At 41.1% G+C, this 27909-nt stretch overlaps 4 protein-coding genes across 5 annotated transcripts; 3 read left to right on the top strand and 1 right to left on the bottom strand.

Annotated features, from left to right (window-relative positions):
- The first annotated feature begins 1252 nt into the window (after positions 1-1252).
- steap3 (STEAP family member 3, metalloreductase) lies at positions 1253-5592 on the top strand. Of its 2 annotated transcripts, none has more exons than XM_020631999.3 (6): positions 1253-1380; positions 2607-3110; positions 3226-3553; positions 4022-4221; positions 4298-4462; positions 4598-5592. In XM_020631999.3, exons 2-6 carry the CDS (start codon positions 2613-2615, stop codon positions 4886-4888), a joined length of 1482 nt encoding a protein of 493 aa, XP_020487655.2. In that variant the 5' UTR covers positions 1253-1380; positions 2607-2612; the 3' UTR covers positions 4889-5592. The 2 variants fall into 2 exon arrangements, with proteins under 2 accessions (XP_020487655.2, XP_020487656.2); XM_020632000.3 differs by having other exon boundaries at positions 1272-1380; positions 2588-3110.
- Positions 5593-5716: 124 nt separating this feature from the next.
- c13h2orf76 (chromosome 13 C2orf76 homolog) lies at positions 5717-9076 on the top strand. Its single transcript, XM_020631996.3, has 5 exons — positions 5717-6000; positions 6225-6275; positions 7319-7356; positions 8048-8129; positions 8727-9076. The coding sequence occupies exons 1-5, from the start codon at positions 5868-5870 to the stop codon at positions 8801-8803; spliced, it is 381 nt and encodes a 126-aa protein (XP_020487652.1). The 5' UTR covers positions 5717-5867; the 3' UTR covers positions 8804-9076.
- Positions 9077-10321: 1245 nt separating this feature from the next.
- Positions 10322-15935, top strand: dbi (diazepam binding inhibitor (GABA receptor modulator, acyl-CoA binding protein)). Its single transcript, XM_020631997.3, has 4 exons — positions 10322-10480; positions 13094-13211; positions 14754-14816; positions 15579-15935. Exons 1-4 carry the CDS (start codon positions 10466-10468, stop codon positions 15650-15652), a joined length of 270 nt encoding a protein of 89 aa, XP_020487653.1. The 5' UTR covers positions 10322-10465; the 3' UTR covers positions 15653-15935.
- A 230-nt stretch (positions 15936-16165) lies between these two features.
- Positions 16166-27631, bottom strand: sctr (secretin receptor). Its single transcript, XM_020631994.3, has 13 exons — positions 27446-27631; positions 27168-27279; positions 25279-25374; positions 24739-24839; positions 22047-22156; positions 21002-21134; positions 19774-19927; positions 19580-19640; positions 19027-19096; positions 18770-18861; positions 17540-17678; positions 17089-17130; positions 16166-16967 (listed from the first exon to the last, which is right to left on the bottom strand). Exons 1-13 carry the CDS (start codon positions 27500-27502, stop codon positions 16803-16805), a joined length of 1332 nt encoding a protein of 443 aa, XP_020487650.1. The 5' UTR covers positions 27503-27631; the 3' UTR covers positions 16166-16802.
- Between the last annotated feature and the right edge of the window lie 278 nt (positions 27632-27909).

Below are 27909 nucleotides of genomic sequence, written 5' to 3'. Positions count from 1 at the left end.
AACGTCATCATTTTGCAGACTCCATGTAAGAAACTTAAGATTGTCTTGATTAGATTTGGTGGATTCTGTGGAAAACTGCTGCTACAGTCTAGTACATATTGTACAGTTGAACAGCGACACCAAGTGGACACATGAATCATCACTCATACTTCATCATTTTACTTCTCTTTTCAAACATTGTGTCCAAAAACTACATGATGTCCTTTGTGTTATCTGTCTGTGAGCTCAGAGTCTGTCACTGTTATAAACTGTTTTATTATCAGCTGGTTCAGAACGCAGGATGTCTTGTTATCTAGCGCTGCCTGCTGTGCTGCATTTATGTGCTGTAGGAATTATTAAGGTTTACATAAGCGCTCAATGCTGTAAGGCCTTATTTTTCATTTTATACAGCATCAGTGCACATGTTAATTTCTCTGAGTTGTGTTCCTTGTTCTATGTTTTTTCTACATTTTATTGTTTTCTGATATGGTCCGATGTCTGAAATTATTCAGGGAGACTAAATGGACATAGGCCTACATCCAAATTAAAGCCTATATTTTTTTTCTCAGTTTTCATGTGATAACGAGTAAAATTCAGTTGTTTTTTAAAGATCTCAAAAACATTTTTTATCATGATTAATTAGTTCAGATTAGAAGATCTTGAGAAAACTGCTGAAATAAACTTGTTTCCACAAGCAGTGTTTTTTTATTATCACAAGATAACGAGATAAATAAATTGAGATCTCGACAGTGGGGGGGACTTTAACACAGGAAAATTAGTGAAATAAAATGTACTACTGCACATCCGTTTAGGGCTTCTGTAACAAATAAACAGAGGTGCTACTTGTCAACAAGTAAGGTATAAGCAACTGCGTGGGGCCCCAGACCAGTAGGGGGTCCCTGAGGGCTGACAAACTGAAACCAAAGCAGTGCCCCAAAAATGTGCAAATTTAAACCTCACTAAGGGGGCCCAATCTGACAGCACTCGCTCTCGTTGCCCTGCTACTCACTGATGTGAAAACCAAAGTTTGTCTTTGAAAGTCAACAAATAAAGATGAAGAGGAAATATCCGTCTTCAGGAGAGAAAAAAAGAACAGGAGGAGTAGCAATCATCGGGACTCTGGCAGACGTGATGTTGATGAACGCTGGTTGGAAGGGCCCCCAAAAGGTTGTCGCCTAGGGCCCCACCAGACTCTAGAATCGCCCCTGCAAATTACTTTAAAACGACGAAATACCCAAGCTCATCAGGAGTCCCTGAATGCAACAGTGGGCGGGGCCTCTCGTGCACGTGACCGGCAGAGTCTCCTGGTTAAATAAGTGTCGTTCAGACAACAGGAGGACAAAACATGACTACATAACATCTTCAGTATTTCTACATGTGAATAAACCCTGAAGAGAAACGGTCAGTGAAGTGCTCGTTGTCTCTGTTTTGTTTTTGAACATTGTAAATATTTCACATTTGTTGTCTTTCCCGCTTTGTAATGTGACTTTAACTGCTGCACAACACTTCAAATTTCTGTCTCTAATGACTTAAATGCAAAAGATAATCATTTAAAAGCACAAGATTATATTTACAACTTCTTCCCACAAGAGAATTAAGGGTTAATAACTTGTGTGCTTAAGAAAATAACTGTTTCCAGAATGTATTATTTTGTAAGCACAATAAAATTACTTGTATGCATGAGGTAATAACTTGAGCACAAGATAACCATATTGTTTGAACAATAATTCATAAATAAATAATCTTTCAGGAACAAGTTATTATCTTGTGTTCTCAGGATAACAACTTGTGTATACAAAATAAAAGATTAAAAACTGTGAACATTGTTGAGCATGTTTAATCTGGATGAACCCACAGTGTGATGTTTTGTCTTTTAAACTCACATTTTATGTCAAATCCAGGAACACAAGGAAAACAGGAACACAAGGAGGGTGAAAGGGCAAAATAAAAAAGGAAGTGAAATACAAACTCTTATATAAACAAAATAGAAAACTAACACTATTCTGTTATTGCAAATATTCTGATATTATATTAAATATATAATCTTCTAAAAGGTCGCATATTATGCAAACTACACTTCACCATGTTTCTCTAACAGACAGTAGGGTTACATGGCGCTAGATAATCAACACTGTTTGGACTGACTAATATGTGTCTCTAGTCTGTCTACAAATCCCCCAATCATGAGAAAAGTCCATCCTCTCTGTCTTTAGCCTGTTCCACTTTTCAGAAAGTGTGTGCTCAAACAGGCCGTTTGGAGATTTTCCCTTCATGACATCACAAAGGGCAGTAACCCCTCCCCCAGGTGGGTGGCCCTCCCACAGCTAGGTGTTTGTTCTGCCCTCTGAGTCTGCCTTCTCACTGTAAACAATAGGACATGGAGCGAGAAAGCCAGAGACACCCAAGCCCTTCCAGAGAGGAGGCGTGGTCAGACACAGCTCATTTACATTTAAAGGTACAGACACAGAAACAGCCTGTTCTGAGCAGGGCTGAAATAGAGGGGTTTATAGGAATGGTCAAATACAGGATCAGAGTGGATTTTCTTGTTTTGAGGAGCTCTGAGACTTGTTGAAAATGATTATAATATGTGACCTTTAATATCTAACAGCCCTCCTCCTCATCATCAGGCCATCATGCAGAGCAACATGAAGACCCCCCTTTTGTCCAGCACCCCCTCTGATCCCTCAGACTCTTCGGCCCCGCCCCTCTCCCTGAGCGGCCCTGTGGTCGGGATCATCGGCTCTGGAGACTTCTCCCGCTCCCTCTCCATCCGACTGCTGTCTTGTGGGTTCAGGGTGGTCGTGGGCAGCAGGGACCCAGCTGGTGTTGGCAGGGGTCTGTTTCCTGAGGGGGTGGAGCTTCGCTCCCAGAGGGAAGCGGTGGAGGCAGCAGAGAGGCTAGTGTTCGCCGCAATCTACCCCGAGCATTACCACACCCTGCTGGGTCTGAGGGACGGGCTGACGGGGAAGGTGCTGGTGGATGTGAGCAACGCAAAGAGTCTGAGAGGTGGAGGGCGGCAGTCCAACGCTGAGAGGCTGGCTGAGTTGTTCCCGATGAGCAGCGTGGTGAAGGGCTTCAACACGGTGTCTGCGTGGGCGCTGCAGGTTGGAGCTCACGATGGGAGCAGACAGGTGAGGAAGCAAATAAAGACAAAAACAAGCTAAGTAGCAGCCACATAATAACAAGTATTCCCTGTCAGCTTGATTACTGAGACAGTGAACATAAAACTCTTTTATCACCTGTCAGGTGTTGATCTGCAGTGACTGCTCCGCCTCGAAAGCCTCGGTCCTCCAGCTGTCTCGTCATCTCGGGTTCAGCCCCGTGGATTTGGGGGGTCTGTGTGCATCCAGAGACATCGAGAAAGCCCCCCTCCTCCTCTTCCCCTCATGGGGGGGCCCCATGCTCACCACCTTCCTCCTCTTCCTCTTCTTCTATGCATACAACTTCATGAGACACGTCCTGCTGCCTTACCTGGACAAAGGAGAGAATAACTTCTACCAGCTCCCCCTGGTGACAGTGAACGAGACGCTGCCGTCTGTCGCCTTGGTAACACTCGCTCTCGTCTACCTGCCAGGTACTGAACTGATGTTATAGAAAGAAGAATTCAAGAATTTCTTAGCCTGGACCATATTTTTTTGTAGGAGACAGGAAGGAAAGTGAGGAGCTTGGAAGAGTTCATTTTTGATTTAAAAAAATCTGTTCTGAAAGTCACATGGAGGGCATTACCAAAAGCTGCCATGACCCAAAACGGAGAAAGAAAAGGTTCAAATTCACTGAAATTCAAAGGTCGGCCAACACTGACGTTTCTCAGTCCTTTTGGCATCTCAAAGATGCAAAAGTAAATTTTATATCTCTTTATATCTGTTCCAGAAATGTTGCCAACAGCCCTTTTCAGAGTGCAATTCTGGTGTCATGACAACCCAAGTGAACATATTCAAGTTTTAAAAAATCAATCACATACATCTCATCAAGCAGGAAAGCATGCCAGGCTTGATGAATGAACTACCTCGTATTAATGATCGTTGATGAATGTGCTGTTCAGGTGTGTTTGCGGCCGTCCTCCAGCTCGTCAGAGGGACTAAATATCGGAGGTTTCCGCTCTGGATGGACCGCTGGCTGTGCAGCAGGAAACAGCTGGGCCTGCTGAGCTTCCTGTGTGCTGTGCTGCACGCCGTATACAGCATGTGTCTGACCCTGAGGCGGGCTGCAGGGTACACACTGCTGAACGCAGCCTACAGACAGGTGAGCCAGTTAACAGGTGTGTACTAACAGTGTTTTTTATGATGTCTGATATTTAAAATGTTTCCATCTCTTGTAGATGAAAGCTGGTGTTGAAAACTCCTGGGTGGAGAAGCAGGTGTGGAGGTCTGACCTGTACCTGTCCAGTGGCATTCTGGGATTTGGAGTCCTCGCTCTGCTGGCCATCACCTCACTGCCCTCTGTTGGAAACGCCCTCACCTGGAGGGAGTTCACCTTTGTTCAGGTGAGATGGTTGCTACCTGAAACTAACAAGTCAGACATGTTCCTCCTCTTCTATCTTTTGTGCAGATAAAGTAATAGTTTTTAAATAAACACGATGTATATTAAGATCACTTTATCTGTATTTCTGTGTCTCCAGTCAGGTCTTGGTTACGTTGCTTTAACTCTCTCCGTCACACACACTCTGTTCTTCGGCTGGGACTTCGCCTTCTACCCCTCGTCCTACCCGTACTTCCTCCCCCCGGTGTTTCTGCTGTCACTCGTCCTGCCCTGTGTGGTCCTGGTGGGACGGATCCTTTTAGCTCTGCCGTGTCTGACGTTCAGACTGACAAAGATCCGCCGGGGTTGGGAGAGCCGGCGACACAGACCCACACATAACCCAGAGCCATCCGTTGAGGTGGATCCTCCCCAAAACTTTGGTGACGTCTAAAGATGAAGAAAAAAAGATCTGGAAAATCCAGAAGTTTCTTTTCTCTCTGTGAGAGTCTAAACTCTGCTGCTCTTGCTCTTGAGTGAAAACAGACGGGCTGTCTTTTATCAGTGCCACTTTTATGTTCTTACAGACAATAAGAGATCAAACATGATCCAATGTGGCCTTAATGCCTTTTAATAGCTTTTTATAATTATATTTTTAAAGAATCAATTTGCAGCAGTAGTTCAGAGATACAGACGGTTCCTGCAAGAGCATCACAGTCAGGACACCCAAACAAATCGTCCAAACGAAGGGAATTTGCAGCATTTGTTCTCCCAAGGAGCCAAGACAACATCCGAAGATTCATGTCAATAAAAAATGAAAAGGGGAGGGTGGATGTGTGGTGTTTCTAAACAATGCAATCTCTGTTAGTGATCAATAGCATCAAAAAGTACCAAAGCTTTAAGAGAACAACTTTTATTTCATATGACCGATGTGTAGGAGAGAAACGAGTCCATCAAAAATTGCAGCCAAACTCCTGTTTTTTGACAACACTGCCAACGTTTCTGTACAATTTAGGGAGTCTGCAGGCATCAGAGAAAACATGAAATTACCGAATATTGGGAGATAGTGTTTGTATTGTTGTTGCTGTGGTATTGAAACAGATATCGATTATGTTTGATTTGAACTACAATAAAATTCTGGTATTATGACGACCCTAATATCAGACTGTAGTTGTATTTACGCACTCCACACTAGGTGGCGGTAATGAGTATTACCAAATCGACCAAACGCTCGGAAATCGACTCCTTTTGACTGGATCGCTGCACTCGACTAGTCTGGCCTTCACATGCTAGATCCATACAGCACTACAACACAAACTGAAGCTCTCCGTAGACACTAAAAAGCTGCGTAATTAACTGTATTTAGAGTTTATAACCATCCGGCGGGTCAGCAAGGATCCAGCAGCGGGACTCGGGCTCACGTTCAGCCGGCCATGGCCTCATCTGAAGCGGTCATCACAGTGCGGCTGGTCCGCTCCTTCGAGCACAGAAACTTTAAACCGGTTGTGTTTCACGGAGTCGATTTGGACCAGACGGTGCTGGACTTCATACAGCTGGTCAAAGACGGTGAGTCTACCGTTTAAACAACCCGACCCCCCCTCAGGTCATCAGGTGGAGGTTTGTTAGATGTAGTCTACTCAGATTTGGAGGTGGTCTTACTGGAACAAGCTACCTGCTGACCTGAGGTCCATCAACACCGTCTCTACTTTATAGATAAATACTATTTCTATCATCGAGCCTTATGATCACATTTCTTTGACAATTTAAATGAACTAAAGTCTTCATTTCAGGTATTGCAACAAGAGCAGCACTGCCCCCTCCCTTCAGGAAATATGCTTACGGTATGTTACTGGATTTTTCCACATGAAGTCATATCTGTGTTTTTATAGTTGTACTGTGTTGTGTTGTCTGATTATATCGGCTGCTCTGCCCGACAAAAAGGCAAAAGACCTGAACTCTCCAGAGTGTAGAACTGAGAAAAATGACTTTAAAGTCTTTTTGTTGTCCAGCCAAATGAGTTGCAGGCAGAATATTGGAAATGTGGCAATTCTTTGTCTTTTTAATGAGGTTATTAATGTTCATAAAAACCTTTAGCTCAAACATGACCTTTGACCCTTATTTGGAAGCTAAGGTACTCTGCCTTTGCATTGCCTGTACAATAATTATGGGTCATGCCAAGGCAAAAGGCATTAACTTCCATTTGATACTATATTTCACTTGGTTGCATGGTTAAAATAACACAACACTATTTCTTTGCTACACTTGGTCAAGCTACTGTCTGTGTCAGAAGTGCTTGATGACAGATATTAAAACGAAAGGCATAACACCTTAACTCCACTGCAGTGAAACAGTAACTTCACTTTTATCCGCAGCAAAACAAAGACAGAAGACCTTAACTCAGTTTGAGCATCCAGGAATGCTGCAGTACAAAAGCAAAGAGCCTTATAAGTGAAGTTACTGGACTCTGCCTTGCTTTCTCGAGGGCTTTTGGAAGTTAAGGCAAATACAAACTACTATTTTCTCAAAAAAACAAACAACACAATTGACTCAAGATATCTGTCCACATAATAAAGAACATCTGTAATGTTCCAAAAATGACAAAAACTCCTGGCGGTGGAGGATGTCAGGGGTGTGACGTCTCACAAGAACGAGACGACTCAGATTTTACATTATTTCATGAAAAATGTGATGCAAAACAAGCAGGTCCATTTTGCACTGTTTTAACCAGTTATCATTGAAAGACAGACATTAGTTAATGTTGTGATGGACGACTGTCACTGCTTACATGTTTGTTTGTGTCTTTGCAGGATCTCAAATCAAAATGCATCTCCATGAATCTTTATAATGTATCACATTATATGACTTTATTTTCTTCTATTTTCAGACACAATGAAGATTGTCCACCAGGCCCACGGAGCAAAGGTATATCTTAAGCTGTGTTCACATCTGCACCCCTGGAAATATCGATTTCATTTCAGGAGGACCTTCTGGATATTCTCCTGACCTGGCTGTCCACATACACACCTCACAGCGGGAGATATTCTTGTCAGACGGCAATGGGGGGAGGGGGGGCGGGGGGGTCTCCTGAGGAAACATGCTATGTTGAAGTGCTGGTATCTCTGAGCAGCAGCCAGTATGTCCTTCTAAGTTTAGATTCTGGTCCTGAATGGTCTGGATTTGTTTGGACCAGAGAAGGTAGGCGGTTTTAAACCACCCCCACACTGCCGTTTTGGACGCCCCTCGGTTTGCCAGATATGAGACCAGTTATCAGGTCAAACGGGCAAGCGGGCAAGAGAACTGGTTCAGATAGAAGAGATTGTACCCATCCACGAGCAGAAACGTGCTCAAACTAGGATCAATATTGGAGATGCTTTTGAAAAATGGAGAGAGGTTAGAACGCAGAAAGGTTTACAGACCGATGCCGAGCTGGCTAAACACTGAAGCTTCAGTGTCCACCACATGGCAACCTGCACATCGACTCTAGAGAGGAGGGAGACAGCTCTCTACAATGTTTTGAATTTGGACTGCAGTACCCATTTTAAACACTAGGTGTCCGGGTGACAGATTGCTCCTTTAAGTCAAAACTTTTTCTGTTGTTTTGTTTCTTTCCCAGACGAATGAGTTGGTGATGAGTTTAGACGACGATGAAAAGCTCATTCTCAGAGACGGTCTAACCCTTAGAGAAGCTGGCGTGGGTAAGAGTTTATTTATAACTGTAAATAAACTCCTCAAAGAAAGTTTGGAAAACGTTATTTCGGTCAATTATTTTGACCCTTTAATAACACTAATTGGTGTTGTTTTTTATATCGTTGGAAAGCCTGATTAGTCACCTTTACAACAAGGTATAATTTGTAAGGATTGTGCATTCGTGGAATGAGCAACACAGCTAAACGTGTCGGTAGCGCCCAAAAACAATGTGCCAAAATCCCCTTCAATATGCTCCTAACACATATTGGCCATTTTTAAACTTTATTCATTTTGCACTGTAAAATGAATAAATATATAACACAACACCACTTAGTATTATTAAAGGGGCGAAATAATTGACCGAAATAATGTTTCCAAACTTTCTTTGAGGAGTTTAGATAAAAGGTTCTTTGTCTTTTCTCAAACTCACTTCAGACATCAATCAGCGAGACTGTTTGTGTTTAAAGTGCCCAACAATCTTTTTTTTGAAACAATGGTGACATCTTCATGAATCCGCCTGATATCCAGAGTGTACTGCTGCTGAATGAAGAACAGTTAAAGAGTTAACCATGTCGACTCTGACACTTGTGTTTGTTTTTTCTCAGCCAATGAAACAGAAGTGGCTTTCTTCAAAGGAGAAGATTACGGCCTCTTTAAAGCAAACCCCACATCCTTTTGGTGACCCTGAGGGTGTTCAGTTACAGCCAAGATTATTGTTTTTGATGGAGGCCAAGCATGCTGGAGTAATGAGGAAAACAAAAACGGCCCCGTCATGTTTCTTCTCTGGGTTTTTCTTTTTTTATTAGTTAGGTTGTTTTTTACACTGAAGCTTATTCTCCACCACACTGGTGTGCCTTTTATTTCTGTTTGTCATCACATATTCTTCTGGTGCTCTGACCAAAGATTGAATTCAACTATTGTTTTAAAATATGTTGAATAAAGTGTTCTTAATGTCTCTCTGGATATGTTATTTATTACTGCTTTTAATAAAGTCAAATGTCTTAACTATGTTGAGGTTAACTTTTGGTCATGTGCTGCAGAAAAGTCGGTTTGATCGTGAAAAAGATTAGTTTAAATGTGCTCAGTTTTACTCCGGAATTTCCCTTTGGAATAATTTATAAATATGAACAAAACCTTTTATATTTACAGTCAATGGAAGAAACCTGTAAATTCCATAGACTGAAAAGTCACTCCTACACATTAACACATTAATGGTAGAGGCTGCTGTGTAAAGAGACCATCAGAACTAACTAATCCCATTCATACACATTCATTTGCAGCCGATGAGGCAGCAGGAGCAACTTGGGGTTAAGAGTCTTGGGACACATCAGACATGTGGCTGCAGGAGCTGGGGATCGAACCCCTGACCTTCTGGTTGAGAGATGACCACCTCTACATCTAAACCAAAGCCACCTCTGTATAAGAGGATTCATGTACATATCTATTACTATTGTATAGATTGACTCAAATCTCCTGCTCAGCTCAGTTCTTTACAATCAGTTTACTGCACATTGCACATATTGCACAAGTTTACTTTTTCTTTAAATTTTATTTTATTCTATTTACCATTTTGTACCGTTTGCACAATTTAGAATTTATTACTGTAAATATTATTTATCTTATTTTTACCTTACTTTATTTGATCTATTTTACCTTACCTTATTTTACCTTATTTTGGTTGTATTGCACCGCGGGACGGAGACAAACAAAATTTCGATTGCACTGTATGTCTGGCATATTTTTAAATTGACAATAAAGTTGACTTTGACTTTAACCATGGAAAGGAGCATGATTAAAATTTAAATAAGACAAAAGCCCCTTACAGTAAGTGCGTATTATGATTATTATTTTTTTATTGAGATAAAGTTCACAGCACAAATCACAGTACACCACAGAAAATAAATGAAACAAACTATACCGACAGTTTACCACTATACACATACATAAGGATAAAAAAAAGAAAAGAAAACTAACTTAAAGAAACATTTAAACCTTCACAGATGTCCCAATGTTTTTCTCTGTTTTCCTCTCTTTCACTCCACGATTATGATTATTCACTGAGGCGACTACGGCTCAAAATTAAAAATGACCGAGCTAGGTTGTTGAGACGTGATTGGTTACAACTATCACGCCAACCAATGAGAGATAGTGATTGTGTGTCAAGTTTTTCAAACAGCCAATAGGGTAACGGCGTGGGCGTGGCTGACCCTGTTCCACTCTCGCTGCATTACGGGAGGCTGAGCGGACTTCGCCCCTTCTTCTTCCTCTTCTTCTCCGTCCTGCTGGAAGTCTGTTTGCAGGGAGCTGACACGAACAGCTGCATAAAAAGAACCAGGAACTAAACATGGCTGACCTCAAGGTGAGTTCGCAATTATTTATGAACATGTATGATATCACAAACTGGATTAATTTCCGTTATGAAATCGATAGAGGGAACCGTTAGCTTGTTTTAGCTATCGATGGTGAAGTGACAGCTAGCCTCATAATGTTGTTTCTCCCAGTGAGCTCATGCCTACCTAAACAAATACTGTCGTGGTTGTTTGTACCGTTACTGTAATGAAAAGTAAGCAAGGCTTGCTTGTAGTTGAGTTTGTTATGTCTTCTATAAGAGGTGTTAGTGAAGTGCAAGTGGGAGAGTCAGTGTTAATATTCTGTTATAACCTCCCTGACCTTTGACCTACTGCCTGCAGCATGTGGCAGCCTGAGGGAGGAGAAATACAAGTTATAATACAAATAATGATAAGTGTCTCTACAGCTGCATCTAAACACTCATATGAATACTGTACACAGTGTGTCTACAGCTTCATCTAAACACTCTTAAACATTTTGTCTGAATTTCTGTTATTTAAATGATCAACAATAGTGTCAACACGCTTCAAGAGACTATATCTATTTCTTAGGTAGGACAGCAGGTGTGTAGGAGAGGATTGTCTCCATCTTAAATGGCAAACTCCTCTAACTTCACTAACACACTGGTGCCAGGTTTTTCTGTAGCTTGTTTTCTGAAATTTGACATACTTTTACAATTATTGTGGGCTCATGTTTTTTTTATATGGGTGGGATATGTTTGTATATATGTGTTGTGTTGTGTTGTGTGTTTGTATGCATGCTGGCTGCTGGAACACCTACATTTCCCTGCTGGGATGAATAATGTATATCTTATCTTATCTTTAATTCAGACAGTGTGTAGAAGTTTGCCTGCTCTTTTTGGTGATTAAAAAAACAATACCAACATTGGTTGCCTGAGATTGTTGTCACCTTTATCTTAACCGTTATCCCTCAGGCTGTCGTAAGGTTGTCCATTGTGACAACCTCACTGCAGTCTGATCTTTGCTCCTCCTAATGAGTCTGATTGCATTTTTCTGTTCTTTGGTTTCCTCACTGACAAAGCTTGCACAATGTTTGCACAGTGAGACATGCTGCTCTGTGATATGCAGTCTTTTCTTTTCTTTTTTTAATGAGCAGAAAAGTAGGGTGGTTTTAAGCATGAACCGAAACATCAATCAGATCTTTTTACTGGTACTTTGCGGTCCATGACCTAATCCTCCCCCCCCCCCCCCCGGCCCACTTGGCACAGATTGGTACAGCTAGCGGGTGTTCGATGTGTGCAAAGGGGGGGGTCAAAGTGAATCAAAGAATGTTTTGTTTCAGGCCTTTTTTCAGTAAAACAATGTTTTTCTCCACATTCACAGTCTGAGAGCAGTCCAATAACAGTTTTATTTTGTCTGTGTAAAAGGGTGAGCAGCTAACATGTTATTATAAAACTAGGGGTTGACATTAAGTGAAATTGCCACTGGTTTTCAAAGGTCACTGGCCCGACCATTGTAGCCGCTGGCCCAGGAACGTTACTTTTGATATGAAAAATAACAGTCACCAATTTAATCTTGAACCATTCTAATGCAAAAGTAAATTACAACTTTAATTTAATCAATTGAGAACTAATTATAAAAATATTGTGTATTTTTCTTATGTTTATGAGCTCGTGTTTACTCACCATGCTGGTAACTGTAAGACTCTACTTAATCTGACTGATATTAATATGAGGCTGTGATAGAGCTGGAATTGTTATGATCACCTTTCTCTCCTTCTTTCTTCTCTGTGAGAAACTCTTCATCCTTAGATCTTTACTTTAGGAGCTCTCTTAAGGGCTAAGATGCTTTGTGGAGATCTTTACCAGAATCTAGTCTTTAACTTGAAGGTGAAATTGAGCTGCAGCGTGTTCCAGCTCCAGCTGTCTGTCACTGTGGCTGAAACTTTTCTCCGTTCTGTTTTCGCCATGCCCTGCTGACACTCTCGACTCTTCCGGTGATTTTTTCCCTTTGAATCCTGATTTAAGTCCGGCTTTTGTCGGGATCTGATGGTCTTAAAACCGTTTTACCAAATGTGTTTTTTATTAGAGAGAACCTGCGCTAAAATCCGTGTGTGAGTGTACAATTCGAGAGGGACAGCAGTGAAGCCGTCTGCTGCCTTTCAACTGTGACACACAGGCGCGCGCACGAACGCTTGATACATTCATGCTGTAGCAGTTATAAGCGCAATGTTTTTAAAATAATTACAGACAAAACACCGGTATGACAGGATAGCGCTGTGAAATTAAGAACGTGTTACTGTCTATTTTTTTTTCAGGCAGTATATGAACTGGCCCGAGCGGGCCAGCTGAACGTGCAATCAGCTGGCCCGGACTCTATTATTTTAGAATGATCATAAATGGACATTGAACCTTACAAAAGAAAATATTTCAGGGTTATCTGTACTGAAGCTCAGTGTGTGCTATCTGTGTGGTGTTAAGTTCATCACACTAATCATGTTAAACAAAAGGCATCTATGTAATTCAAGCTTAGCTTAGGGAGGCCCAGGTCCTGACCTCTGTCCTCCTCTGTAGTTCATGTGAATCATTTGAGTGTCACATTAGACATCTTTTGAATCCCTCTGTATCTGTCATTCAAATCTGAATCCATCCTCTCCTCCTCAGGCTAAGTTTGACGCAGCAGCAGAGGAGGTGAAGAAGCTGACGGAGAAGCCAGCCGATGAAGAGATGCTGCAGGTTTACTCTCTGTTCAAACAGGCCACCGTAGGAGACGTCAACACAGGTGAGACCGTCTGCAGGATCTGTAGCTTTGGTTAGAGCAGTTCTACTAAAAATAACTCGACAGCGAGTTATTTTTCATGTTCTGATTTCGGTTCTTTGGAATATTAGCGTTCTTGGATATATCAGACCTTCAATACATACAGTTGCAGGAAAAAGTATGTGAACCCTTCGAAATTGTTTAGTTTTCTGATTTAATTGGTCATAAGATGTGTTCTGATCTTCATCTAAGTCTCAACAATAGACAAACACAGTCTGCTTAAACTAATACCCCACACACAATTATATGTTTTTATTGAACACAACATGTAAACATTCACAGTGCAGGGTGGAAAAAGTATGTGAACCCCGAGGCTAATGACTTCTCACAGAGCTAATTGGAGTCAGGACTCAGCCAACCTGGAGTCCAATCAATGAGATGAGATTGGAGGTGTTGGTTAAAGCTGCCCTGCCCTATGAAAAACACACTCCAGTTTTGAGTTTGCTACTCTCAAGAAGCATTGCCTGATGTGAACCATGCCTCCTGTAAAAATGACTGCAAGAGCACAGCGCAGAATGCTCAACGAGGTGAAGAAGAATCCTAGAGTGTCAGCTAAAAACTTACACAAATCTCTGGCACATGCTAACATCTCTGTTGACAAATCTACACAACGCACCAACATCAAAACGTCATCCCAGCTGTGAAGTATGGAGGAGGGGGCATCGTGGTTTGGGGCTTTGCTGCATCAGGGCCTGGACAGATTGCTATCATGGACGGAAAAATGAATTCCCAAGTTTATCAAGACATTTTGCAGGAAAATTTAAGGCCATCTGTCCACCAATTGAAGCTCAACAGAAGATGGGTGACGCAACAGGACAACGATCCAAAGCACAGAAGTAAATCAACAACAGAATGGCTTCAACAGAAGAAAATACGCCTTCTGGAGTGGCCCAGTCAGAGTCCTGACCTCAACCCGATAGAGATGCTGTGGCATGACCTCAAGAGAGATCCAGTGATCCAGCCTGTGGCTCCTTTCCTGCATGTCATTCCCCACTCTCTCTCCCTGATTTCCATCTCTATCCACTGTCCTATCTCTACATTAAAGGCACAAAAGCCACAAAATAAATCTTAAAAAAAAAAAAAAGAGAGAGTGATTCACACCAGACATCCCAAGAATATTGCTGAACTGAAAAAGTTTTGTAAAGAGCAATGGTCCAAAATTCCTCCTGACCGTTGTGCATTTCTGATCTGCAACTACAGGAAACGTTTAGTTGAGGTTATTGCTGCCAAAGGAGGGTCAACCAGTTATTAAATCCAAGGGTTCACATACTTTTTCCACCCTGCACTGTGACTGTTTACATGTTGTGTTTAACAAAAACATGGAAACATATAATTGTTTGTGGGGTATTAGTTTAAGCAGACTGTGTATGTCTATTGTTGAGACTTAGATGAAGAGCAGAACACATTTTATGACCAATTTAATCAGAAAACTAGGAAATTCCAAAGGGTTCATGTACTTTTTTCCTGCAACTGTACTCATGTTGTTTTACATTTGTCTTCCTGCAGCTCGTCCTGGGATGTTTGACTTCACTGGGAAAGCTAAATGGGACGCCTGGGAGAAGCAGAAAGGTACTGTTTTTTAATTTAACAGTAAAATATAAAAACACTTAGTTTTCCTTTAACCTCCCCATCACATGTATTCAGAGGAAACATAAATTCTGGAAGGAAACAAAAAGTTGTGGAGCCAATTGAACTTGTGTTTGTGTTTTAAATTGTGACTTCAGACATGTACCTTCTTATTGGGTCCTTACCTAAACCCTAAAAGATTTCAGGTAGTTTACAAATATTTCATGTCAGGCCTTGCTCACATGCTGTAAACATGAGGTTGCTTTGGGGTTGCAGCCTCCACTTCTTAGGAAGGTTGTGGGGAAACGCTGTTGGTTGATTACTTCTTTAAACAGTCACCATGTGATGCTTGTACTGACCTACACATTTATTAATAAAGACAGATGTTTTTTGTTTATTTTTAAGATTTATTTTTTGGCTTTTTCTGCCTTTATGGTAGAGAAAGGACAGTGGATAGAGTCGAAAATTGGGGAGAGAGTGGGGAATGACATGCGGGAAAGGCGCCACAGGTCGATTCGTTGAGGGCTATAGCCTCCGTGCATGGGGGCGGACACAGTAACCACTAGGCTACCTGCGCCCAAAGACAGAAGTTTTACAGTAACATGTGAAGCTTTAATTCTGCAAACCAGCTGTTACTGACTATTATCTAAATACTGACGGTCATGATTCAAAGCTGTTAATCTGAGAGGAACGGGATGAACAATATTTAAACATTCTCTAATTACTTTAAAAGTTCCTAATTATCATAACATTTTCAACTTTCAGGAAAGAGCCAAGACGACGCCATGAACGAGTACATCTTCCTGGTCGACGAGTTGAAGAAGAAATATGGAATGTAACATCAAACTATGAATTATAACCCTTCAAGGCCAACACCTGGATGCCCCCCCCCCCCCCCCTTGCATCCTGACACTGAAGCGCCTTACAACAACCAGCAGTGTCCTTAAACACAGAAACACAGAGGACTGTGTGCTGGACTGTGATTACGAGATTAAACTGATGAAGAAGCAGTGATCAGAAGTCCGATTGAATATCATGTTTTCAGATTTGATGTCATGTTTTCAACCTTGTGTATCTGCAAAGTCCTGTCATTTCAATATTAAAGCATTCCTCTTGAATACCTCTTTTTGGCCTGCTTGTATTTTATATCATGTTTCATATAATCACATTCCCCAAACTCCACTGAGGTCCTGACTACTACAAGGCTTTCTCCCACCCCCCTCCACCCCCTGCTGGCCATTAGCAGGACTGCAGGTTTGAGGCGAGTCCACTTCTTTATAGTACATTTTAGAAATGAGAGACATTTCTGTCCTGTGGGTTTTGGCAGTGAACGTACACATCTTTGACAGCTGTTGACTTTTTTCAAATAAACCTTTATTGTTCTATTGTGTTCAGCTGCGACACAACACTCATGAGCAGCAGAAAATGATAAACCTGACACCACTTACTCTTCTCTTAACACAAACCTCTAGTTTAACTGTGCTGTGACGTCTAACATCGTTATTTAAAGTATGCCTGTAAAACTTACACAGTTAGCAAACAGTTCTCCGCAGCTTGGCATCGAGGAAGTCAATAACATACAATACTTATAGGTGTGATAAGATGCTAAGGTATGTGTAGGCCTATATAAAGTAGGTTAATGTACAAATGAAGAAAACCGTAGAACAGCAGTATTGAGATATGTTCATAAATGGAAGTAATTTGACTAAACGTGTGCAACCACTCAGAGGTAGTGAGAAGGACTCTCATGCTGAAACCGTTAAAGAATGGAAAAAAAACAGACGAAGAAGAAGTGATGATTTTACATCAGGAAAAGGAGCATCGACAGTCTGCGAATGACAACATTTGTATGGACAGAAAACTGTTGTTTTTTTGGCATTTGTTGCCGTGGTAATCAATTAATCGATTATGCTGTGGACATTCAGGGGAAATGTGAAATAAATGGGGCTGGATGCGGCCAGAAGATTTCTGCACGTGGTGTGGTTCCTCTTACACCTGGTCGGACTCTGGTGTGGTTGAGGTTTTAGTGAGCATAGAGACATTAGTTAGAGCTCCTCCACTGTGACTCAGGGAGCTACGGGGTCTCCTGGTCTCCACCTGCAGGGTCTGCTTCTGCCTCCACCTCCTCCACCTCCTCTGGAGCTCGTTCTGCACCTGCACCATCAGAGACGTGATGTCATTACGTATGACTCTGAGTGAAGGTAACTGTAGCATCAGAAGACAGTTAATGAAGGAGTATATTTTTATTTTGTCACAAGGAAAAATCAATTCTTACTTCTGCATTCAGGAAGCAGTACAGAAGAGCTACAACAAAGCCCTGAAACACACACACACACACACACACACACACACACGCACACACACCAGGCATTACAGACACACACACACACACAAATCAAGTATGTTACACACAAATACACACACATCAGGTATTACACACACACAAACACGCAAACATCAGGTGTTACACACAAACACACAAACACGCACACACATCAGGTATATTACACACAAAAACACAAACACATGCACAAATCAGGTGTTACACACACACACACACACACACATACACACACACACACACACACACACACACACACACAGACACACACACACACACACACACACACAGAGTCAGTGTATTAACATCAATAAATGGATTAATTTACAGCCTGCATGTCTGAACTACAGCCTCTATATTTAGATCACAGTCAGCGTGTTTGTACCTGAGAGGAGGCGAAGGCGAGCTCGATGAAGGTCCACACTTTGTATGAGGAGTCGCTGAGTTTGTGAGGGAGGAAAGCAAACAGGACGTAGTGTAACCCGAACAGAGACACGAGCAGGAATGACGACTTGAACAGTTTCCTGTTGGAACAACAATAATCATTATTAATGGCTGGTAGAGAGTTTATTCCAGCGTCTGGATTATATCTGCTGACAACACTTCAGGTATATCGTCTAAACAGCTGCAGACATCACTGCTTCCTGAATTAGAGTTATATTTAGATCGTATCAGTTTAACCACATGGCCTCGAACTTCTGCACAACCTCATTTGGGTGATTTAGCCGACTCTCTGTCTCTTTAAGATATTTAAATGTTTTGGCTCCGTTGTGCTGAGGGTTTAAAGTCAACGTTAACCTTGTTTTATAAGTTTGGATGATTTAAAGAATTTGAAGAACAGTACACCAGCAAAGGGACATACTTTATCGCTGAAAGCTGCTAAATAATAGTTTGATGTAATCTCTTCATGTGGAACTTTTTATTACTGCTGTTTCAGCCAGGAAACCTTTGTAAAATATATTATAGAAGATCATCTATAAAACCCTCCACAACCTGTCTGAGCTCCTCCAACAGCACACTCCCAGGACTGCTGACACAAACCTCCACCTTCAAGAAATCCCTAAAAACTCACCTCCTCAACATCGCCTACAACCACTAACAAACTCTGTTCTCATCTCATCATACTCAGATTCAAAATTCTAATGTATTATTGTTATTTTATATTTTACATCCCTGATAAAATAGAGATTAAAATAAAAATGTAAATAGATAAACAACGATGTTGTTTAGTTTAGTTTATTAGGATCCCCATTAGCTGCAACTATTCTTCGGGGGTCCACAACAAACATTACAGTGACTGTGTCATCTTACAACATAAAACCAACATAACACTCATTAACATAAACAACAATCAATATACAGCTTTCATCCAAACACATAACATTACAGTACTAACGTGATAAAACAAGAACACAATGACAGGGTGAGGACAGTTTAGGAAAAAATAATAACAAATACGATTGTACAATTTATGGCTCATTTGAACCTGTTCAGTTCCAATCTACTGATGAATTAAAGAATACATGTAAATATGTATACATGTACCTGCAAAATGAATGAATGAATCTGCCTAAATACACACACATAAATAAATGACTACATAATTGTGTCTCACCTGTAGTGGTTGAACTCGCTGCCCGGCATGTCCTGAGTCCTCAGTTTAGACACCAGGATTCTTATTATACACAGAAAGAAGGACAGGTTCACCTGGAGAACAAATAGAGAGTACTTAATCTGAAATACAGCACCATATTAAATCAATATTATTATGTTATAAAGGTAAAGATCATAATAAGAGGTTCAGACTGTGCTGCATCACAGTGTTGTATTTAATCCACATGTTACTGGATGTTTAAGTCTAAAGGTACACACAGTGATGAAGAAGAGTACAGGTAGTCTGAGGATCCACCAGATCCACCTGATCCTCCTCGTCTCCCAACAGCTGCAAAATAAAAATAAAACACAAAATCAGACAGAGATACAAGTCAGCACTCAACATGACTTTATATGACAGATTACATGACAGAATATACGGACACACTAAGTATTTATTTAAGTAGGCAACTACTTTTTTTTCTTTAATTGTATTCTGTCATATTTCTGACAAATCTGCTGCTTAACCTGTGTACATTGCAGCATCCTAAGAGGTTCATTCTTACAACTATGTTATGCTTACTGAAACCCCTGTCCACAGGCCAGATGTGGCAAAACTCTGAACTATAAAATCTGCTCCACACTCTAAACAGTATGACATAAAGTCAGCACTAAGAAACAGGACTGTGAAAACCAGATTGATAGATGAGCTCTCAGGAGAAAAGAGGGCTATATATCCAGAAAATAAAAATGTAATTACAATTCTAAAGGCTTATTTTTGATTCTTGGTCATACAGTGTTTGTGATGTAAATAAATTATAACTGAGCCTACCCCTCATCTTCATGGAGGTACCTCGCACTACTCCATCCAATCAGAATGATCATCGGAGAACCTTCGAGAAACAGACATAAACATTTATTATGCCTTCTAACTGTCCTTAAACAAAGGTTAAATAAATAACAGTATGTGATGTGCAGAGAATAAGACAATCAAGTAAGAGATGTGATTAAAAAGACGGAAATCACCCCAGCAGAGGGCGATGTAACACCACAGACGTCTCCTCGAGGACAACAGAGACACACTGAGCAGGCTGTACAGGAAGTGACCCTCAGCCAGCAGCCAGCTGTAGTTCGCCATGATACTGTAGTTAGACAGAGCCGTGGCTATTTTACAGCCAACCTACAGGGGGCAGCAGAGGAGACAATGAGCAACTTTTTACCCAAACTGCAGGGGGGAACAGATGAGACAGTGAGCAACTTTACAGCCCACCAAGAGGGTGCAGCAGAGGAGACAGGAGACTTTGGGGGGGGGGGGGGGCAGAGAAGGCAGAGAATTTCCAGCTGTCTGAAAAAGTCAGTTTCTGTATCCGAATTGCCAAGTACATACTCAATCTTTCAGTAGGCAGTAGTCAGTACCTACTATCCGTGCTGTATACTGTTAGTACCTACTATTCAGTATGCGCACACAGCAGGCAGATATTTGTTCCTATTCTTCTGATTCATTCAGTATGGAAGTGGCGTCATTTACGTTTCCCGACCCGTCCGCATCCACCCGTTTTTGTTTTTTGTTTAGCTTTGTTTAGCTTTATTCAAGAAGAGTAATGCACATATACAGTCAGGTAAACAAAAAACAATATCACAATGTAAATCAAGTAAAAGACAGCTTAAATAACTAAATAACATACAGTACATAAAGAAAAGTACAAATGAAAGACAGTAATATACAGAATATAAAATAAACCAATAAAGACACATTTAAATAGTTAAATCATTATTCAAATAGAGGGAGAACGGTTTTATAATAATGCAGACATTTGTTATATTTTCTGTTGTAAATTAAAAGTAGTGATTTCAGACAGGACTTTAACTCTAGATTAAAAATTGATTCAATTAATCCACGCTCGTTTGTTTTGATTTGGAGAAGTGACGTGAGGTGACGATTTACGTTTAATTTTGCACAGCATTGTGGGTGGTAAAATACAATTCATTTCCTGAAAGCACGCATCCGATCCATACTGCATGAAACCCGGAAGTTAGTATCCATACTGAAATGTTCAGTATACTGAGGTGGACCCAAAAAATGCACACTGAATGACCAAGAAAGTTCAGTATACTGAAACTCCCTACTGAATAGTACGTACTGCCTACTGAACTGTGACAATTCAGAAAGGGCCAGTGTCTGAAATTGTCTGTCTGCAGAAGGTGATTTTAAAAACAGGTCGTAGTGCTCATACAGGCTGACAGCTGACAGTACCGGGTAGACGCCACAGTGGAAATGGTCATCGGTTGAGAACAGAACTGAGTCTCTGATGAAGATGAGAGAAGCTCGCAGCATGAAGGAGAGGAAGAGCTGGATGTGGACAAAGTTACGTGTGCAGTGGAGCCTCCTGGTGGAGAGAAGACACAGTTTGAGTATGTGATTCTTTTACTCACAGGAGAACAAATGGTTAACAGAGCTGTAGCAGAGAAATGAATGATGTGATTTCTATCAAAATCTAGTGTTATTCTGTTTGTATTATTCTTTTATATCTACAGAGAAAACTACAAATCAGTGCATACTTTGTCCACTAAGGCTTTTTTTTTTTTGTGCTAGCAGCATCCATCTTTAATTAAACCAATGCAGTTCAGCGTTTTCAGCGCTCAGTGTCTTTTAGTCACTGCGCTCACAACACTCTAAGTTGAAAAAAAGTTAAACTTCTGGAACAGCGTGTCACTTCTCCCTCACTGATCAAACAAAATCAAGAAGGGGCGGGACTTCTGAGATCAGCGGAGAAGAAACTAATCTGACTCGTCATTTCAAAGATCAACATTTTCCAGGTTTTGAGCTGCTGCTTTATGTCTTTACATTCCTCTCATGTTGTCTTGCTGAGTACCGGTAAATATTATCCACACTGAGCTATCTAACTGATATTACTGAGGGAAGGGGAAGTTAACTTTCATAACCTAGCAACAATGAGCGCGTATCATGTTCATGTTCAGGTTACTTTATTTGTACCTGTAGGTAAATTTGGTTGCAGGGAGAGTCAAATACTAGTCGTTACAGTTGCTCTAATACACAAAATTTCTACTTCTATATTTTGTGTTAGAGCAACTAACAGAAGGAGCTGGCCCCGCATTCATTGGGACTATTTTCTATTGCGGATTAATTCCCATGTGTTTCTTTATAGGGAATTAAAATCCATAAGTGCTTAGTAAAGTAACTTATGATATATAAAGAGATGCATGATGATGGTGGTTATTAGTTCTTAATTCTCTCTAGAAAACAAAATATCCGGTGTCATATCAAGATGCTCTCTGACCTGAAGAGACAGAGGATGGCCACAGCGATGGAGAGTGAGGCGAGTGAAATGGCGTATCCCACAGAGTACATGATCCTCACAAACAGGAAGTAACGCTGAGGCTGGTACACCTGGACAGGACGTTCAAACACACAGAGAGCAGAGCAGAGGAAGGGTTAATAATGTGTGTGTGTTTTTCTGATTTAAGACGACTAAAAATAAGAAACATCCTCCTCAGATTGTGACCGTTTCGGAAGGGAATACAAATGATCTTTACCTACTAACACATGTTTCTGTAAACCTCTGATCCTAAAAATAAGAAGTAAGAGAGACAGAATGCATCTACTAGACCCAGTCCCTGTCTCTGTTTGTGTCTTAAATCAACTCAGTGAAGCTCTGCTATCCTCCAACAGGAAGTTCTCCCAGCTGACAGAAACCAGAGCTCTGCTGTTAGTGCATGGTTCACACACTTAGATCCTCTTCTGAAACACAAACAGGACTGTGGGAATGAGACACAGTTTGTATGAAGGTCAAAGATCAGGTGAAGAGACGATTTAAGCCTCACCCTAACAGAGCTGGAGAATATTTTCACTTGGTGACGATGGTATAACTACCAACGGAGGCAAACAACTGCTTGGGGCCCCAGAACAATAGGGGGCTCATGAGGGCTGACAAAGTTAAACCAAAGCAGTTCCCCAAAATGTACAAATTTTGCAATGACAGTAGGAAACCTCCCAAAGGGGGCCCCATCTGACAGCACTCGCTCTCTTTGACCTGGGTTGCTGTGTAAACCAAAGTTTGTCAATGAATGTCAACAAATAAAGATGAAGAGGAAACATCCTTCTATAAAGGAGGAGTAATCATCGGGAGACTGGAAGACGTGATGGTGATGAACGCTGGTTGGAGGCGCCCCCAACGATTTTCACCCAGGGTCCCACCAGACTCTAGAATCGTCCCTGGGGAGGGGGGGGTGGACATAATCACTGTTAGTTGATGCAATATTATTACTGCTGGTAAGCGAGCACCTTCTGGGCTCTTTAAGTAGGAACTGTCAGTTAAGAAAAACATCGTGCTCCTGCCTGTTGAGGAAATTAGTAAGAACTTGACTTCACACAAATAAACGATTCAGGAGACTCATATAGCTTAAGTTGAAGAAAGTTTATACCTACAAGAATACTCCGGATCTGAGATATGGAGTAGCAGAACATGTCTGATGCTGTGTCCCTGCTATGCCAATTCTCCCAAACTCTCCCAATGCTTTGCTATATATCAAAAAGACATTATTGACGTCAAGGTCATACTGACCTAAACTAGTCTGTGATGTCTCGGACAATTTGGAAAAGACAATAAGTCTACCAAACAACACTACAGATATAAAGGGAAAAACCCCTTCACACGTTAATGCTTTCTAGTCACATCAGCTCTGACTGACATCAGAGAACAGTGAATAAACATAATGATGTGTTACCTCTCATATGTTGGACCTGAACTGTGTGTCTAATAGCCGCCGAGCCGTTGATGATGAATAACGAAGTAATGAGTGCACAAGTGTAGCTTAATTAAACCATGCTGAGGTGGTTTGATGCAGGCTGTTAGATCAGCGTGGACAAATGAGAGGCTCAGGCTGCTGTTCAGAGTCTGGTTTCTATGACAGTTTAATGTTTTTTTTTCTTTCTGCATGGTGACATAAATCGTCTAGCATCTGTTTGGGGGAAGGGGGGAAGGGCCCAAAAATATGTATTTGCACCTGGGTCCAACAGATTTCTGTTACGCTGCTGCGTATGGGGAAATATCTGATATTATAGGCTACAGTAGTTTTGTTATCATCAACAAATCTCAAACAAAAACTACATTCAAAGTCTGATATATCTTCTTCCTCTTTGCCATAGAGCTATATTGTTAAGAAAAAACTATTTAAAAACACAGAAAAACCTGTGTGATACTGTAAGTCTGCAAATGACCTTACTATATGATCAGACATTAAAGAAACATGCTATGTTGAAGTGCTGGCTTCTCTGACAACAATGCAGCAGCCAGTATGTCATCCTTCTAACTTTAGATTCTGGTCCTGAATGCTCTGGATTTTTTGGATAGGCGGTTTTAAGGCACCCCCACACGGCTGTTTTGGACGCCCCTCAGTTTACCAGATATGAGAGCAGTTATCAGGTCAAACCAGCAGGTGTTGCAGCGATGGAAGTGGGCAAGAGAACTGGTTCAGATAGAAGTGATTGTACCCGACTTAAAAAGCCTCTGCATGTTTCTAATAAGCTCCACGAGCAGAAACGTGCTCAAACTAGGATCAATATTGGAGATGCTTTTGAAAAATGGAGAGAGGTTAGAACGCAGAAAGGTTTACAGACCGATGCAGAGCTGGCTAAACACTGAAGCTTCAGTGTCCACCACATGGCAACCTGCGTGAGCATCAACTCTAGAGAGAAGGGGGCGGGGGGAGACAGCTCTCTGCAATGTTTTGGAATTGGACTGCAGTACCCATTTGGAACACTAAGAGTCAGAGTTACATATTACTCCTTTAAGCATCAACAAATGTGTATCATTCCGAGATACTGTTTTCCTGAATAACTTAGCCTTCATACATGAACAATGTAAATATTAGTCTTTAAAATGATGAAGGAATAGATGATTTGTTACAGGTAAGCAAACATCTCGAGGTCAGTCAGATGAAGTTAGAGAAGAGAATTAAGGTTCTTCATACCTCTGCAGGTAAGCTGTGGTTGAATCCGTACTCGCAGGCTTCATCATGTGGAGGGAAAGGCTCCGACCATCCACCATCTGTACAGTTTCTGAACACTCGACCTGCACACAAGCGTAATGCATAATATTAATTACATATCAGTTAAACATATTACACATACTGAGGATATTTGAGGAAGCTGAATTACTCTACTAGAAATAATTTACCTAGTAGTGTGTACACCGTTAGAAGAAATTACTTGCTCGATATGAAGAGAAATTAAATGATATCTTGTCAAAGCCAAAATGATGACATATATTCAAATCAAGCCCATTATGTTACTGAATCTGATGTTAAAGCAAACTTATGAAGAAGTCAGAGACGTTTGGTCGCTCAGGTGAGAACATGAATCCTTCCTCTGGCTCCTGAAGTCGACGTCATCAAATTTGCAAGATATCAAATTAGCCCCTTCAGTGTTAAAAAAATCAACATACCCATCTCTTGATCTGTAACATCCAGGTGGGACAAAAAACAGGAAGTGGGCGTGTCTCTGTGACTCACCTGTGGTGTGTAAAAACCTGGGACATGGTTGAGACACGATGTCTCCGACTGCAGCGTGAGGCCAACAGTTCAGATGATCCCACCAGCCCCTGCAGCCTGTCAGAGAGATTTTTATTATTCTCACGACCAAGGGAATAAAAAAATGTTTTTCTGTAAAGTCAGAGGCAGTGTTTGTACTGGCTGTGGAGAGAAAAGTGTAAGTATTTAAATGTCACATCTTATCCTCCTGTTAAACATGTTTAAATAAGTCTCAGAGCTCCCCAAAACATGTGAAGTTTCTTGTTTTAAATCCACCCTGATCCTGTATTTGATCATGCCTATAAACCCCTCTATTTCAGCCCTGCTCAGAACAGGCTGTTTCTGTGTCTGTACCTTTAAATATAAATGAGCTGTGTCTGACCAAGCCCCCTCTCTGGAAGGGCTTGAGTGTCTCGGGCTTTCTCGCTCCATGTCCTATTGTTTACGGTCAGAAGGCAGACTCAGAGGGCAGAACAAACACCGAGCTGTGGGAGTGTCACCCACCTGGGGGAGGGGTTACTGCCCTTTGTGATGTCATGAAGGGAAAATCTCCAAATGGCCTTTTTGAGCACACATTTTCTGAAAAGTGGAGCAGGTAAAAGATGGAGAGGATGGACTTAACTCATAACTGGGGGATTTTTATACAGACTAGAAACACATATTAGAGTTAGAAAAACATGGTGAAGAGCAGTTTGCATAATATGTGACCTTTTAGAAGATTATATTTAGATTTTATTTAATAGAATCTATCAGAATATTTGCAATAACAGAATATTGTTAGTTTTGTATTTAGTTTATTTAAGTGTTTTTATTTAACTTTCTGTTTTATTTTGTCATTTCACCCTCCTCGTGTTCCTTCACTGTAATCCTCTAAATCTATAGGCAAGGCAGGCATCTGCTTTGGGAGGCCAGTAGAAGTAAACAAAATACAAAACAAAACAAGAGCAAATCAGGACAGTTTTTGTGATTTAAAAAAAGAAACATAACAGATTAAAATCACTCCCTATTATACGACATGAAGTAATATGAGTCTCTGATCAGTTTTGACCCGACACCTCGTGTCTGACCTGATCGTCTGAACCATCCGTCTCTTTAATGAGATTCTAGTCCAGCTCTGTGCTCTGAAGCAGAACAACACAAGGGTTTATTCTGGGCTGTAAATGTGATCAGCTCACAGATCATGATATTACCTGCTCCATGATGGCTGAAGGTACGGGACATTTCCTCTCTGCTCAACACGTTTAATGAATTAAAGCGTTTTTTTTCTGTCACTCTTTTTTTAGACCTCCTGGACTAAACAAATCTTCAAGCTGAACACATGGGTTTTAACCCTGAAACAGATCTCTTAATGGCGTTTTAATTAAATTAATTGACATACTTTATTAATCCCTGAGGGGAATTTCTGCTGCAAACATACTTCTGGTATCTTGTAACGTACGTCCATACATTTAATTTGACTGAGTTTTACTATGAAAACAAATTCAATTTCAGTTGTTTTCTTGAAATCTTCACCTCTTTATCTCGTTATCTCAGGATAAGGATGGGTTTTACCTGCCTTCGTTTTAAAAGATCTCAAGAATTTAAGTCATTATCTCGGGGAAACCAGCTTCGTTATGGTGAGATAAAGAGACAGATTTGTTGGGATTTCAGAAAATAAAGGAAATGTTCACTATATGACGGGAAAACTGAGTTAGATAAAATATAAATGAGCATATCTGCTTGGCTTTCTTACGTTTGATAAAACTGATAAAAGGTAACTTCACACACGAAGATGCTTCCTGAGTGATCATCTTTACGTTGTGATATTTTAGTTGTACAGGAGTCGCTTTAGGGCGGTAAACATCAGTAATAAGTCTGAGTATAAACCTCACCCTGTGTTCCTGAGCTGGAGGAGCTCCGGTTGTTTCTGAGCAGCTCAAAACAGGAAACTTCATCCTGGAGTAAGATGTAGTTTGGGTCACACTCTGGAGGAACAGCTTCAGTCTGCAGACACAAACAGAGAGCTGGAGATACACTGTACAGAGACAAATACATGCAATATGGAGAGGAAATACATGCATGGACATTTTGGTGTAAATAAACTTTTACAGTTCTGCCCCAACACTTGAAGTTACTCAATAAAAATGATTAAATGTGAAATAAGGCTTACATGGATACAGCAGTGCAGAAGAAGCGTCAGAGCTGATATTCCTGCTGGTTTCCACATCGAGGCGACATTTATAACCACAACAAAAACTCACTACGTTTAAGGAACCAATCTGCAGACACTGAGAGGAGAAAAAGTGAAGAGTGTCAGAGCTGCGTCTTCTCCATAAACATGCCTCACATCTGAGAGTGTGCAGCTCTTACACGCACACACACTGAGTGAAACACAAACACAAACACACACACACACACACACACACACACACACACACACACACACACACACCCCTCCCTCCTGAAGAGCACACAGAGGTTTACCCCTCCACCCCAGCCTCAGTCAACCCCGAGATCTTACTACAACCACACCTCCATAACACCTGGAGCCTTTAAAAGATGGGTATTGTGATCAAAAGTACTGAAGCTTTTACATTTCATTACACTGGCTTGTAAGAGTAAAATGAACCCTTC

This window comes from Labrus bergylta, chromosome 13, assembly GCF_963930695.1.
Source record: "Labrus bergylta chromosome 13, fLabBer1.1, whole genome shotgun sequence".
NCBI classification, from domain to species: Eukaryota; Metazoa; Chordata; class Actinopteri; order Labriformes; family Labridae; genus Labrus; species Labrus bergylta.
The sequence above is the reverse complement of the archived record's forward strand: the minus strand, read 5'-3'. Positions and strand labels throughout refer to the sequence as shown.

Bases quoted from the DNA above. Each gene is read 5' to 3' on its own strand.
- steap3 (XM_020631999.3), top strand. From the start codon at position 2,613: ATGCAGAGCAACATGAAGACCCCCCTTTTGTCCAGCACCCCCTCTGAT. The intron at 3,554-4,021 runs GTACTGAACTGA...TGTGCTGTTCAG, and splicing joins CGCTCTCGTCTACCTGCCAG to GTGTGTTTGCGGCCGTCCTC. The intron at 4,463-4,597 runs GTGAGATGGTTG...CTGTGTCTCCAG, and splicing joins GGGAGTTCACCTTTGTTCAG to TCAGGTCTTGGTTACGTTGC.
- c13h2orf76 (XM_020631996.3), top strand. From the start codon at position 5,868: ATGGCCTCATCTGAAGCGGTCATCACAGTGCGGCTGGTCCGCTCCTTC. The intron at 6,001-6,224 runs GTGAGTCTACCG...TCTTCATTTCAG, and splicing joins CATACAGCTGGTCAAAGACG to GTATTGCAACAAGAGCAGCA. The intron at 8,130-8,726 runs GTAAGAGTTTAT...GTTTTTTCTCAG, and splicing joins CCTTAGAGAAGCTGGCGTGG to CCAATGAAACAGAAGTGGCT.
- dbi (XM_020631997.3), top strand. The intron at 13,212-14,753 runs GTGAGACCGTCT...GTCTTCCTGCAG, and splicing joins CGTAGGAGACGTCAACACAG to CTCGTCCTGGGATGTTTGAC. The intron at 14,817-15,578 runs GTACTGTTTTTT...TTCAACTTTCAG, and splicing joins CGCCTGGGAGAAGCAGAAAG to GAAAGAGCCAAGACGACGCC.
- sctr (XM_020631994.3), bottom strand. From the start codon at position 27,502: ATGTGGAAACCAGCAGGAATATCAGCTCTGACGCTTCTTCTGCACTGC. The intron at 27,280-27,445 runs GTAAGCCTTATT...TTGTGTCTGCAG, and splicing joins TTCTGCACTGCTGTATCCAT to ACTGAAGCTGTTCCTCCAGA. The intron at 22,157-24,738 runs GTATGAAGAACC...CGTCCTGTCCAG, and splicing joins ACCACAGCTTACCTGCAGAG to GTGTACCAGCCTCAGCGTTA.